The following is a 14228-nucleotide window of genomic DNA, read 5'->3' as shown; positions in this document are numbered from 1 at the left end:
CCAATGGAAGGCAAAAGCGAGACTAGTCAATATATGTTAGCCCAGGAAGAGTGTATGCTGATAAAATTCATGCAGTTCAGATAAGAAAGTACTGTTCATTGCAACTCTTGTAGTGGGATCAAACACACCTACACCAATTTCTGGTGCAATCTCCAGGTGTTTCACTGCTGTTAATTATTCCTAGACACCTTTCTTTTTGCAATTATTTTCTGGACAAAGCATAAAGACCAGGTCAGTTAGGAATCTGATATGTATGAACACCAAGGTTCAAAATCAGCAGGTTATATTTTTGTATGAAGGAGTTGATTATGATTCTGAAATCCTAAATTCTTTGCAAGCATAAACTATCAGGCCGAGGAAAAGTTTTCCTTAAATAGAAGTGAATTATTGGTAAAGAGCAGCAGCATTTGAGTTCAGAACTGTTCTTATAGGGGAATTGATGATAGTATGATAAAAAGATAAGAACCACAGTGGGTAAAAGGAATACTTGGGATAACTTCTGGAGAGTATAAGTAGTAAGGGCAGTTTGGGCTTGGTTGCTATAGAATCCTATACGATATTCTATACGATGCAATAAAAGTGCACTCATGTCCATGTGCAAAAATTACCACTTTTTGTTTCCTCTTCTGTTGTGGAAGAGACAACAACTGACAAAAGTATGGTACCCCTTGTCTGCATACCTGTGTACTAATCCATGTATTTGTAAGTGCCTGACCACAGATCAGTATCTCTCCAGGTGGGTAGCAATGCCTCATGCCCCTGTGGGAACAGAGTCAGGCTGAGGATCATCTCTGAGTTTTAACCACTAGCAGCATTGTACCCAAAACACAGTGGTGAAACAGCAGATAGTTTCTGCTAAAAAGCTGTTAAGAGGTCATCTTCTACTTAACTTACAGGGAGATACTGCCTGGTTCTTACGAATGTCACAATGTTAATGGACGTTGCGATTGAGAAGAAGCCTAACGTAATCAAGAGTGCTATTCAGTTCATTATTTTTCCCAGTATTGAATAACGGAGAAGAGACCCAGATATGCTCCCCAAAACAGCTGGTTATTATTTTCCTATTGCTACTTTTTTTTTTGAGAATAACACAAACTTTGGTTTGGATCAGTGTCACTGTGAGTGGGAGGCCTTTGTTGGTCACTAGCTCTGGCTGTCTCAGAATGTGTTTATTCAGGTTCTGTCGTTAGGGTCCTCAGCAACTTGAGCAACATTGAAAAGTTTATGTTTGTGAATCTCCATCAGCTCACAGACTGGTTACTGCTTTGAAAAATAATATAACGAGAACATGAAGGTACAAGCATGCTTTAAACTGCAGGAGAAGCCTGAGGAGTTTTAAGGGTCCCCCTGAACAGCCAGCCCTGATGGTGGTCAGTTAAGGAACTAACTTTTCTTCCATAAAGAAGAATGAATTAGAAGCTGTAATTAAAAACTTATATTAACATCTGATACATGCTGCATGTAATTCCATTAAGTAGGCTGTTGAGAACTTGATTCCCTCCTCCCCCACCCTCCCTGAAAGTATTATTTCTAATCCATCCTAAACTCATTTTACTGCAGCATGATGTATGAGTTACAGTGCTTTGGGAGGTCAGAGTAATACCTCGTTCATCAGCTGCCGTGGGGAGCTGCTTATCTTCTGAAAAAGGTGTAAAAGTTTCTCCAGATGAGGAAATAAAAGTAAGTTTAGTATTGTGTTTGGCAATTTAAAAACCTTTAGTTATGACTCTAGTTAATAAGATTGGGAAAATATGGAAAATCAGTTTTTGTTCTCAGCCAGAGCTCAGATGTATCTCCTATCCATTCATTCTGCATCTGTAGAAATGAGGTTCCAGAAGAGCTGCATTATCAAGCTATGTTAGCAACGCTGGAAATTTTGCAGGCATCTTCTGCCTTTCATTAAGTGGCTCTCATCTTCCACAGTCCTGTTTTTTCCTCATCGCAGTAATGTTAAGTTCACATCTTTTTCAGAAGATTTATTCAGTTATATTCTGATAGAACTCAGCCAAATTTTGCTACTTAAGATTAAGAAAATAGCAATTACATAACAGCAAACATTGAAGATATATTTAGAAAGGACTTAGAGCTTCAAAGAAAGTCTATTTGCAGTTCGAGGTTGCCAGTTAAATACGTGTTTTGAAGGTAGGATTAGACGTGCAGAGCTAAGATCTTAGCACAAGTGAAGCCTTTTCTTGTAAGTCTGCAAGATTACTTAAAAAACGGGTACATCTTTGCTTTAGACAAAAAATGTGTTTAGATTGGGAAGGTCTTTTAGTTAGCAGTTGGGTATGTTTTGTTTCTACTGAATATAGAACTTTTGATTAGTTGTCTGCTTTGTTTTCAGCAATAAATACCTCCTGAAAGTTAAAGCTAAGCATAAGGCACGTCATATGGGGTAGGGAAGATGCACGGGATATAGGATGAATTAATTTTATGTGTTAAAATTAGTATTTGAGGATCTTATTTACTTCCTAGAATTATATGGAATGCAATCTCCTAAGGAAGGATTTTTGACGAGTGTTCTAAGCTTGGACACATGGTTTGTAATTGGAAAGTTAGCATGGGCAGCATCTGTGTCTTAACACTGTGTTACCTGGCTGGTGAGAGCTGTGTGCTGTGGGAAGGCCCATCCTCTTCCCCTACCATCCCCAAGGGCTAAAATAGCTTGCTGTATAGCATATGCAAAGATTGTAGTTAGACTGTCTGCATGAGACTTAATGGACTGTGTCCAGTTCTGAGCTCCTCAGTTCGAAAAAGACGTGGATCTCCTGGAAGGAGTCCAGCAGAGGGACACAAAGATGGTTGAGGGCCTGGAGCATCACCCTGTGAGGGAAGGCTGAGAGACCTGGGTCTGTTCAGCCTGAAGAAGAGAAGACTGAGGGGAGGATCTGATTAATGTTTGCATGTATCTAAAGGGAGGTGGAGGGCAAATGGATGAGGCCAGGCTCTTTCTGGTAGTTTGTAGTGATAGGAGAAGGAGTAATGGCTTAATACTTGAACACAAAAAGTTCCATACAAATGTGCAGAATTTCTTTACATTAAGGGTGATGGAGCACTGGATCAGGCTGCCCAGAGAGGTAGTGGAGCCTCCTTCTGTGGAGATATTCAAGCCCTATCTGGATACTGACCTGTGCAACCTGTTATAGGGAACCTGCTTTAGCAGGGGTTGGACTCCATGATTTCTTGAGGTCCCTTCCAGCTCTTGCAGTTCTGTGATTCTGTGACTGCTACGCACAGAATGTCAGATGAGAAGATTCAGCAGTCTCTTCTGGCCACTTCTGCTTAAGTGTGTAGCCATTGCTTGGGAGTACTTCCCAGAGGCCACAGAAAGACAGCCATACCTGGGAGTTCAACACCTACAGCATGGCCAAGATGTTTCAAGCAGACTTCAGTCTGCTTTAACCTTCCTGTGTCTTATCAAGGCATAATGAGTCACCTTGCCGTTAGAGCATCTGTGTGCAGAGGTCAGTGTTAGGCTCGTCATATCATGAGTATCCAGCACAAATTTCATGGTACAGATAGGCCAAATGGTTTCTGAAAATATATTTACTGACTTTATAGTTGAATAAACTTGCTGGATAGATGAGTTTGAGCATTCTTAAATCAGCATTTCCTTCCTCTTTGTTTTCCTTATTCTTCTGCTTGTATTCTTACAAGTTACCAAGCACTGTTTCAAATAATTCTATCAATTGAGAAGGATTAATTTATACTGTTACCTATTCAGCCAGTCTTGCATGAATAATACATGCAATAGATAGAAGGACTGTTATGAATGATTAACATTTAAATAGCTGCAATTTAAACGTTATTCCCCTTTTGGCAAGGAAGGTTTGGGTGTAGGAGGAGCTGGGTTCCTTCAGCCTGGAGGGGAGAACGCTCCAGGGAGACCTCACTGCAGCCTTCCTGTGCCTGAAGGGCGCTTACAAGCAGCAGGGGGAGTGACCTTTTACAGGGTCTGGTAGTGACAAGACAAGGGGGAATGGCTTTAAACTAAAAGAGGGGAGACTGAGGTTAGATGTGAGGGAGAAGCTCTTCATTCGGAGGGCAGTGAGGCCCGGGCATGGGCTGCCCAGAGCTGTGGGTGCCCCATCCCTGGAGGTGCCCAAGGCCAGGCTGGGTGGCCCTGGGCAGCTGAGCTGAGGGGAACACAGCCCATGGCAGAGATTGGGGCTGGGGGGCTGTAGGGTCCCTTTCTATCCAAGCTGTTCTGTGATTCTATGATTCTTAGCTATTTATTTTTAACTCCTGGAATTGTCTTTCACTCATGCTTTGTGCTAGAAATGATTGCCCAGAGTAAGAATCAGATTGTTTGTTTAAATAGCAGCGTATTTCTATAAGAAATGCTGATTGTAAAGCAGTAATGCAGATTAAATGCCAAAGACATAGGTGCCAGCATATTAGAGTAACATGTCACCAGGTTGTAGTGGACCAGATCAACCATTGGAGCTCAAGTGATTACCTATGCTTAATTCACAGTTAGAATCATTAATTATAATTTACACTTGAACCATGTGTGTTCCAGATTGTTTTATATTCCTGTTGATCCATGTAACATGAGCTAGATTAGGCAATAACCACATACAGGTCACTATAATAACTGTATTAAGATACTAAAGTATAATTGGGCTTTTTTTTCTTTCTAGAAAACTACTGGTAGAATCTTGTAAGAAGGGAGATAAATAACTACATTAACATGCCTGCTGTGGCATCTGTACCTAAGGAGCTGTATCTTTGTACTTCATTGAAAGATCTCAACAAGAAGACGGAAATAAAACCTGAAAAGACCAGTACAAAGAGGTATCTATGTTTTAAGTGATTTGGAATTAACTATACAAAATACATCTCTCAGGAGCACATAGTAAATAGAATTTTGATTCCTATGCAGGTTAGATTGTTTCCTTATGTATTTGGCAAAATATTTTTTATAAGTACTTTTTCTCACATCACAGCATGCTCTTTCAGTTACAGAAGACTTTAAATGAGGCTAATGAACAAACTAGCAAAGAGAAACATCATTTGGAGGGGTGCGATTCTAATTCATATTTAGTGAGGTCTTTGTATTATGATGGTAAAAACCAAGCAATGTATGGGCAGAGGCTGTGAGCACTTAAAATGGTATCTTGCAATTAAAAGGTGTTTGGGGACAAGCCAACAACCACATGCCTTACACCTCTTTTTTTATTTCAGTTATGTGCAGAGCGCCCTTAAGATTTTCAAAGCCGCAGAAGAAAGCAGATTGGACCGAGATGAAGAAAAAGCTTATATCCTGTATATGAAATATGTGGCTGTTTATAATTTTATTAAAAAGAGACCTGATTTTAAGCAGCAACAGGTACAAAAGCCTTCTGTCTAACCTTTTCTGCATTAGTGAAACTGCTAGAAGTACAGAAAATTCAACACACATCCAAAGGATTACACTGATATTAATTGCTTCACATATACTGACATTTCTCCTTCCTACTTTTGACAAGTTTTTTTTTTTTTCTTAATTGCTTTTACAGTTTGCTCTTATCATTTACACATAACGTGCATAAATAGGTGTGTAATATTTTTTATGAAAAGCTAATCCTCTCATCTTTTCTATTCCAACATCTTTTGGGACAGTACTAAGGAGTTTGGGGATTGTGGAGTGGAGTTTCTTTTATTCATTTCAAGTCTCCTTCACTGAAAACACACGAATGTCCATTTTTGCTTTTACTTCTGCAACTAGATCCATCTTTTACTAAGCAGAAGTGCCTTGTTGGTATTAGTGCTGTAGAACAATGCTAATTACCATCTCATGTGTGAAGGGAAAATATTTGACTCAAAACAGTACCTTTTGTTGGCATTATTATCCTTATAATATAGTTTTTCTATAGATTAGCTATTCTTGATATGCACAGAAGTAGGCATCATTAAGCTGTACTGTTAATATGTGGGCTGATGCTTGTATTTCTAGGATTATTTCCATTCCATTCTTGGGCCTACAAATATAAAAAAAGCTATTGAAGAAGCTGAAAGACTCTCAGACAGCCTTAAACTCAGGTATGTGAATACAGTGGATGATATTCAATAAACCTGAATCCTATGCATACAGTTTCAGGGTTTCATTGCTATATAGTAGTAGGGGATTGTGCTTGCAGTATCACCTAGATACCTGAAATTACTGACAGCTTAAATAATTTACCTACAATAGTGTGCTTTTATAGATTATTTTTTGTCATCGTGTATTCCAATAACTTGCCACTGTTTGTGTTATGTTGCAATTCTTGGTGACTATGATTTATTGATAGTGTTTCCTAGTTTTGTTTAGCAACTCAAAAAGTAACCATAAGATAAACTGTATGTATGCTAGGGCAGATCAGGAGCCTTTTCCTCCTCCATTTAATCACAGTCTTCTGGAACCAAGTACACTTTACTGTATGGCTCAGTTATCAAGATTGTTAGTTCCAAACACTTTCTTCTGTGGAACTCTAGTAACCCTCATCATCTCAGTTGCATTAAATATAATAGAATGCTCTTTAACAACATTGTGACTGTAAAAGCCTGAAGTTGATATAAAAGCTGTGGTTTACAGTTCTGTGATTGTTCTTACAAAGGCAAATGGCTGGGAGGTTAACTTTCAAGGCTGAAAGGAACACCTCCTGTATACAAGACTTAAGTCTGCAAAAAAATGTGCGTGTGATTCTTGCATAGATGTCACTGTAGTCTCAGAATTTGAAATAAAGAGCAGGGAAACTGGTGAGGGCATAACAGAATCATAACATCAACTTACACCCTGACAATGACTGCTGCTATACAGGTAGTTCAAAAAAAAGGAAGTTCAGAGAACTGAGATAACTTTCTAACTATTACTGTTATCTGCGCTGTTGCAAAACCACATAAAGTACCTTGGATGACTGTTACAGTATATGGAAGTTTACCTGCAAGTGACCAGTTCATACTCCTGTTTCTATGAAATGAAGAACCTATTGCATCGAGTGACAGTGAGTTTAAAGAATAAAATTGTAAGGCTTAAGAGTAATGGCTGTGGAATAGGATAAAAAAAAATCATCCCAAGAGCAGGAGAAACAGTACATGCAGTCATGGAGGAAAATGGGGGTTTGTTGAAAGGAGTGGCTGTTGGGGAGTATTTCACCCATCCACCCCAGGGCTTGCTATTGCTGCTGGTGATTAAATAAGGCTAGCTTATTATGCGATACTGGAGAGGGGAAACACAACACACTTTTGTTTCACAGATATGAGGAAGCTGAAGTACGGAAAAAACTTGAAGAAAGGGACAGACAAGAGCTGCAGAACAAGCAAGAACCAAAAGATGATGGAAAGAGTTCAGCCAAAAGCTTATCAGAAACTACAGCAGATTGCAAAGGAAAAAGCCAGAGGGTAATTGAAGATATCTGCAAATTCTCTAGTTCAGTTATAGTTTTAATGTTTGATATTTATTAGCTATCTCCAGCTCAGAATCATACCTCATTGTTTTGATGTGGGTTGTTTTTAGTTAATTTATGCTCCCCACTGCCTTTCCAAGGAAAACTCAAAAGGTTGAGTCCTACCAACCTCGAAGTCTTTCTTAAGACAGACTTTGAAAGAAGCTTCCTTTTGCTAGACTTCTTCCTGTGGCATAGTTTGACCAGTTTCCCTCCAGTTGTATGAGAGTCAGTGTCTGCTGGCCACCTTGGTTCTGACTATTAGGTCTTAATTTAACTTACTGTTTTTTTTTCTCCTCCTTACAACACAGATCAATGGTGAGACGAAGCACTCACTGGAAAGAAAGGATCAAGCTGAGAGTTTTAGTGGTAAGAGATAATGTTTACACAGGTGTGAAAAAAAAAAAAAGTCTCCATACACCTATGCACCTATTGCTTTTGCTGCTGCAGTCCTTTAAAGTTATTTCACTGTCAGAATATTTGGATAAAATTTTGCTATCCCGTATTTCAGCAATAGCAGCTTAATGATAAAGCTCTGTATTTACATCTTAATTATTTTTCTTGTACTTAGAAAGTTGACCTGGTGTTTGTTTTTTTTTGTTTTTTTTTTTTTAGTTTAATAACTAGAGTGGTCAAACAAAAGATGTCTTTTCAACTGATATGAAAAAAAATCTAGGCAAGGCTGAATCATGTCAGCTTTTTTAGTTAAATAAGAAATTCCCCCTGCCTGTCCCAGTCCTGTTTTGTTTTTTTTCCTTTGATAAATGTGAAAACGTTCCTCTTCAGCTGAGAACTCTAGAGAGCATCTGCAGTATGTAGCTCATGAGTGCTTGCCTATATAGCTTATGTTAAATGAGACCATGACAAATTAAACTCATTTATCACCAAACATCCAGTATTGTCAAATTCAGCAGGTTAGCTGTTAATCACTACAGGAGTGGTAGCAAAAGAATCAATCTGCTCTGCAGTGTCTCAGCTCCATGGCTTTGTGGGAAGAACATGTGTTAACATATTCTGTATGCTCTTCTGTTCTATGTCATCTGTTTGCAGTCTTGATTACTCCAGAAGTGATGATAGCTGTCTCCATTTACACTGTAGCTTTTAGCATCTAACAGCTTTTGTATTTCAAGGAGCAGTCACAGCTGAGAAACTGTTTGCAATGATGACAGACAAAAGCATTGAATTGATTATAATGGATGCTCGAAGCTTGAAGGACTACCAGGAGTCCTGTATTCCAAGATCTGTCAGTGTTCCAGAAGAAGCTATCAGTCCTGGGTATGAAATAATGTTAAATGATAATGAAACATTTTATTTCTCTGAACTAGTGTTCCTTGCAGTCTCTTAAAAACAAAAAACCTAACTCTGCATTGGAAAGATCATATACTTTTACAGCTCATACACTTTAGTTTGAGAGTCCCTGATACATATGAATTGTTGAAATATATCTGGACTCTGTTCTTGCATGTACCAATTTAAATCCAGAGAGCATGTATTTTATCCAAGCACATAAATAGATATGGTTCTGTGTATTGTTGGATGAAGTGTTGCTTGTACATCTGTCATTTAAATGCATATTGATACATTTCAGAGTTACTGCTAGTTGGATTGAAGCTAGACTCCCAGAGGATTCTAAAGATCCATGGAAGAGGAGAGGACACTTTGATTATGTTGTACTGCTGGACTGGTTTAGTTCTGCAGAAGACTTAAAGCTAGGAACAACTCTTCGGAGCCTGAAAGATGCACTTTTTAAGGTTGGCAAGCTTCATATTTTATATTATTTCATCTCAATAAATAAGGCAGTCTTAAATCACCTATAATTACAAAGTACATGGATGACAGTGACATTCTAGGTAAACATCTTGGTTCAGTTTTCAAAGACTGCTTGTTTTAATAGCAGAAGTATGGATTGAGGCTTTACTTCCCCCTGCTTATGCTGTAGCAGTAGAAATAATTCTACTATTAGAATTATTATATATATAATATATGTATACACTGCAAAGAGCAGAATGATTCAACTCCCCAGCATTTAGCTGGTAAACTTTAAGTACAAACATAGTTCAAGCAGTTCTCCCTATTTACTGCTTTAAAGAATAGTTCCTAACCTCTGTGCCTTGTTCATCTTCTTCAATATCCTTCGATATTAAAGGTCTTGGGAAGAGGCTGAGTTGGAGCCTGAACTCTGAAGGGCTTTTCAGAAAGTTAACATGATGCTTACCAGTGCCCCAATCACTGAGCAAGGCTTGTTAGATAAAATGCTGAAGTAAATGTTAAATTAAAAAAAAAAAAAGAAAAATATTTTTCTGCACAGAGGGTTGTCACTGAAATAAGTAGTAAGTGGGTCTGTGTTGGAAATATTTGGGCCCTGTTATAGGTAGAGACAGGAACTTCAATGCTGGGAGTTTTCCAGACTGTTCCCCAAAGCGGTTTTGCAGCCAGTTTAATTCTTATCTAAAAGTCTTAAAAGTAACTTCTAAATTTAATGACTTGAAACAGAAATTTCAACAACATGGTTAAGATTGAACAGCTTCCACACTATGTTTAGATCATTTAATTTCAAGCTTTTTTTTTTTTTTCCTTACAGTGGGAAAGCAAAACTATACTGCAGAATGAACCTTTGGTTCTAGAAGGAGGCTATGAAAACTGGCTCCTTTGCTTTCCCCAGTACACAACAAATGCTAAAGTAACTCCACCCCAGCATGGCAGGAGTGAAGCAGTAACTGTGTCTTGTAAGTACAAAGATGTCTGTAACTAATGTACATAACATCATTCAGTTGCGTTTGAGATGGCCTTGTCTTGGGCTACATCTCTAAATCTTAATTTGAGGGTCTGGTGGAACTTGAGGATTACTTTGTTGTAAGAGCTGTCTCGTGTTTTCTCCCTTCTATCCCAGTGGATTTTACGTATCCATCTCTGGAAGAGCCAGCTCCTGTTCTACCTGTTGCCCCTATAAAGCCTTCTCCATCAGAAGTGGTCGAAAATGAAGAAACAGGAGCTAATTTGGAAGAGAGATTAAAGTCACTGAACAGACCAAGTGTAGAAGGTGCTGCTGTTCCAAAACCTGACAGCTCATTCATAGTTAATCCAGCATCAATTACAAGAAATATCCCTGAGGTAAACTGTGCTCCTTTCTTTCAAATTTAGTACAAGGTTAATCTATCACAACCAGAAGCCTAAATCCACAGAGAGATGTTCTTGGTATTTGTTCAAGCCTTGAAAACAAGAACATTAATGTAGAGACTATTAGAAGTCTGTGAAGCCATAGTAAATAATCCACAGAACTTTACGGAGCTGAATATACTTGATGCTACTTCTGAGTTTTTGCTGAGGATTTCTATATAAGCACAGCAAAAAGTAAAAGTCAGCCATTGCTCATTAATTTAAAAAGTCCATAAGCAAACTTTTCTAATCAAAACATACAGATGATGAAACAGGAAGGGCAGTTAAACCATGACTTACCTTGGCTACTCCAATGCTATCCTTTCCAGCCACTGTATCTTCCTTCAAACAGGAAAACATTTAGGTGGTTTGACACTCCTTGTCTAGTGCTGAAAACACAGGGACCTGTTTTTTCCTCTCATGGATCTGAAACTTTCTAAAAACACCTTTGTAAAGTCCTTACACTAAAATAATTTGCTTTCTTTGGTAGACAAGGCTAAAAATACCAAACTCTTTGCCTTTTTAGATAATTCCTTTAACATAGATTTCAGTTAACAAAGACCTTAATTATTTTCTTCCTTAAACTAGACCAGCCTTTGTTCTTTCAAAACTTCTAGCATTGAAACAACCTGCTCCCCTAGGTTTGAGCAGTAGTCAGTCTTAAGCACCTCTTCCCATCAGGCACACCTGCCCTAATTACGTACAGAGCATGTGATTGAGAGCCATGCGCAAATTAGGCTGCCTGATTGCCCTAAAATATTCACCTTTGGAAGCTCAAGAATAAAGACCCAAATTGCAGTAATGTGTGCTTAATGCTGTGCTTATGGTTCTCTAGGGCTTGTTGACTCTTACCTCACATCTGGAAGTTAAATGAATAGCTGATTGTACTAAAAAGCATCCGAATTACCAGATCTACTGAAATTGAAAGTTGATTCTCCATCTGGCAGATATCAACTTTTTATAATCTTTATTCTTTTATACATCTGACTTAGAAGTCCAACCAAGAGAGCACCAGTAGCTGTAGTGAATTGTTCTCCTGTGCTTTCTATTATAGGTTGATCGTTCTAAAAAGCCTTCCATAAAAATACCTGATGATAGTAAACCAAAATCTGAAAGTACACCCAGTGACAGCCAACCTATTGAGAATGCCCGCGTGGTTCCAGACCGGTCCACAAAGCCATTACTTGATGCTAAGAGTGTTCTGACAGAAGAAGAAAAAAGCCGTGTACATGCAGAAACTGCTGCTCTGATGGAGAAAAACAAACGAGAAAAAGAACTGCGGGAGAGGCAGAAGGAAGAACAAAAAGAGAGACTCAAGCGAGAAAAGGAAGAACAAGAGCAAAAGGCAAAGGAAGAACAGAGAGAAAAGGAACACAAAGAAAAGCTACAGCAATCCAAAGAGGAGAGGGAACAGAAGGAGAGAGACGAGCAGATAAAGAGAGAACAGGAGGAGAAGGAAAAAGAAAAAGCACGCAAAGAAGCAATAGAAGCAAAAAAGCAAAATAAAAATGAACTAGAAAGCATTGATGCAAAAAAGGTTGAGACTGACAAAATGTCTACAGAAAGAAGAGAAAAGGGCACTCGAACACCAGATATGCAGAGACGTGTACTGGGTGATGCATCTCCAAGCAAGGTCAGTGAAAAGCGGAGCATGGAATGTTTGGGGTGATTTCAGCGCTTCTGAAGTGAGATAGCATCAATGTGAATTTTAAATATGTACAGTGTTGGAATCTTATTTAGGCCTGCTGTTTTTACATAAACGTATAGGAGAAAGTTGAAACCAAGAATCAAATAGTTTTGCAGGACAGCTTGAACTGGCTCAGTTCTTCCTTGTAGGTGTGCAGCGTGGGGTCTCCATAAGAGCATAAAAATTACATCATGAAGGTAGAATGGATGGTTCACAGTCTGCCATCCTCTGTTTCAACGACGGAGCCATGGCAGCACTTCTCTCACACCTCTCTAGTAACATACACTGTAATGTAGTAACAAATTCTTAGGACAGAATCACGTTACCACAACAAACTCTATAGTGCCCCCAGCTGCATGAACAGTGATGTAAAGGATTTTGTTAGTAATGGAAATGAAGTAAGCACCAATCTATTGTTTTTTTGCTGAGAATAGCCCAGTTCCAGCTCTTTGGGGGTTATGTTTTCTTCTTTCCTCTAATTAATGAAAAATTTGCAGAATTTCATTTTGATTGTGAAAGAATGATCTGATCCTGAGAAAGGAACCATTTATGAAGTTAGCTTACTGAAACTGATGTCTTCAAAAACGTTTCTCAAGAAGATGCACTGGGCTATTTCTTTCTCCCTTAGCAATTGTTTGTGTAATGGCAATGCTCAAAGGAGCCAAAACGTCCTGGACAACCTTAGCACAGTCATTCTTGAACTTTTGTTTGACTGACAGGGTAACTTCACATAATCCTGAAATGACTGTCCATGATAAAATAAATTCATAATCTTGGATTTACACATTGTCTTGTTCAGGGAGAGGCTTTATCACAGTGAAAAGTACAAACGAAAGTGAGGAAAAAGTCTTTATTTAAAAACAAAGTAACAACCCCACAGCTTTTAATGGGGAAAATAGTGCATGTGGAACCTCTACAGTTATTTTCTAAGCTCTTGAAAGTAGTAAGTCTATCTTAACACAACATTCAGTTACAAAGGCTATTCCAAAAAACCACTGCATAGGCTAACAATACAAAAAGTGATGCTAGCTGCAGTGACTTCATTTAACAGCAATGAGAAAAGAAAATTTGTTTCTTCCCTATTTTGCTTTATCAGCCTTCTTTACTAACAGCCTAGATGAAAATTGAAAGCCTTCTCTCAAAATCTTTTACAGCAAACTGAGGTTAAAGGACAACCAGACAGTGGAGCTCAAAAGCCAGGACCCCTTAGAGAGGATTCTGAACAAGATACTGAAAGACTTAAAGTAAATACATTGTGTTTCATGTAGCCAAAAACAAGCAAGTGCAGATGCTTTGTGATTGTTTTTTCATGTTAAATTCTACCTCACTTTAATTTTCAAAGTCATAATCTTAAGAAAAGACTGTGCTATGCTCATAGCTATTTGAGTTTCTTTTATTTTGTCATTTTCGTCTGCAAAAAATTTGTGAGACTTTCATTAGAAATTTTCATATGCTTCTGATGGCATTAACAAGTGTTCCACACTCATTTGTCATCTCATGTGTACTTTGTTGCATACTAGCTGGGAAGGAAGGAAAGATCTTCGCTTTGTGTTTAACAAAAGCACGTATTTCTAACAAAGTGGCTTAACTAGGGGAGGAATGGAGTAGTCAGGTTATTGCAAAGCTGAAATGTCTTTTCTTTTTCCTGGAGCTTGTCAGCATACGGCTTTTGTCTAGGTTGTGTGGTATGAAATAGTACTATTTGCCATTTTTATGTCCTACAACGAGTTGCATTTTCAGCTACAATGAAGGATTTCTTATTGAACTGTTTTGCGTTCAATCGTGCAACTACACAGGGAAGTCACAGGCAGCTTGCTGCTCTGTGCTGGTAAATGCACGTACCTTACATTTCTCTTGTCTTTATTAGTCTCAGCGGGAGCCATTGATCAGAGCCCGAAGTGAAGAAATGGGGAGGATAATACCAGGACTGCCTGAAGGTTGGGTAAAGGTAACTTTCTATTCTGATGTCATAACCAAGC

At 38.5% G+C, this 14228-nt stretch overlaps 1 protein-coding gene across 4 annotated transcripts in view; it reads left to right on the top strand.

Annotated features, from left to right (window-relative positions):
- USP8 (ubiquitin specific peptidase 8) overlaps positions 1 to 14228 on the top strand; it is a 23595-nt gene that overhangs the window by 4573 nt on the left and 4794 nt on the right. For 2 of the 4 annotated variants that reach the window (XM_085234078.1, XM_085234077.1), the window contains exons 2-13: positions 4644 to 4797; positions 5188 to 5332; positions 5939 to 6024; positions 7218 to 7362; positions 7718 to 7775; positions 8537 to 8681; positions 8995 to 9157; positions 9988 to 10132; positions 10297 to 10517; positions 11617 to 12195; positions 13404 to 13493; positions 14117 to 14197. In XM_085234078.1, the coding sequence (XP_085090204.1) occupies positions 4694 to 4797; positions 5188 to 5332; positions 5939 to 6024; positions 7218 to 7362; positions 7718 to 7775; positions 8537 to 8681; positions 8995 to 9157; positions 9988 to 10132; positions 10297 to 10517; positions 11617 to 12195; positions 13404 to 13493; positions 14117 to 14197 (1962 nt within the window). In that variant the 5' untranslated portion in view covers positions 4644 to 4693. The remainder of the gene's footprint in view (positions 1 to 4643; positions 4798 to 5187; positions 5333 to 5938; positions 6025 to 7217; positions 7363 to 7717; positions 7776 to 8536; positions 8682 to 8994; positions 9158 to 9987; positions 10133 to 10296; positions 10518 to 11616; positions 12196 to 13403; positions 13494 to 14116; positions 14198 to 14228) is intronic. The other 2 variants (XM_085234079.1, XM_085234081.1) reach the window with 2 other exon arrangements.

This window comes from Meleagris gallopavo, chromosome 12 (assembly GCF_905368555.1).
Source record: "Meleagris gallopavo chromosome 12, MGAL_WU_HG_1.1, whole genome shotgun sequence".
In the NCBI taxonomy this organism is placed as follows: Eukaryota; Metazoa; Chordata; class Aves; order Galliformes; family Phasianidae; genus Meleagris; species Meleagris gallopavo.
The sequence above is the reverse complement of the archived record's forward strand: the minus strand, read 5'-3'. Positions and strand labels throughout refer to the sequence as shown.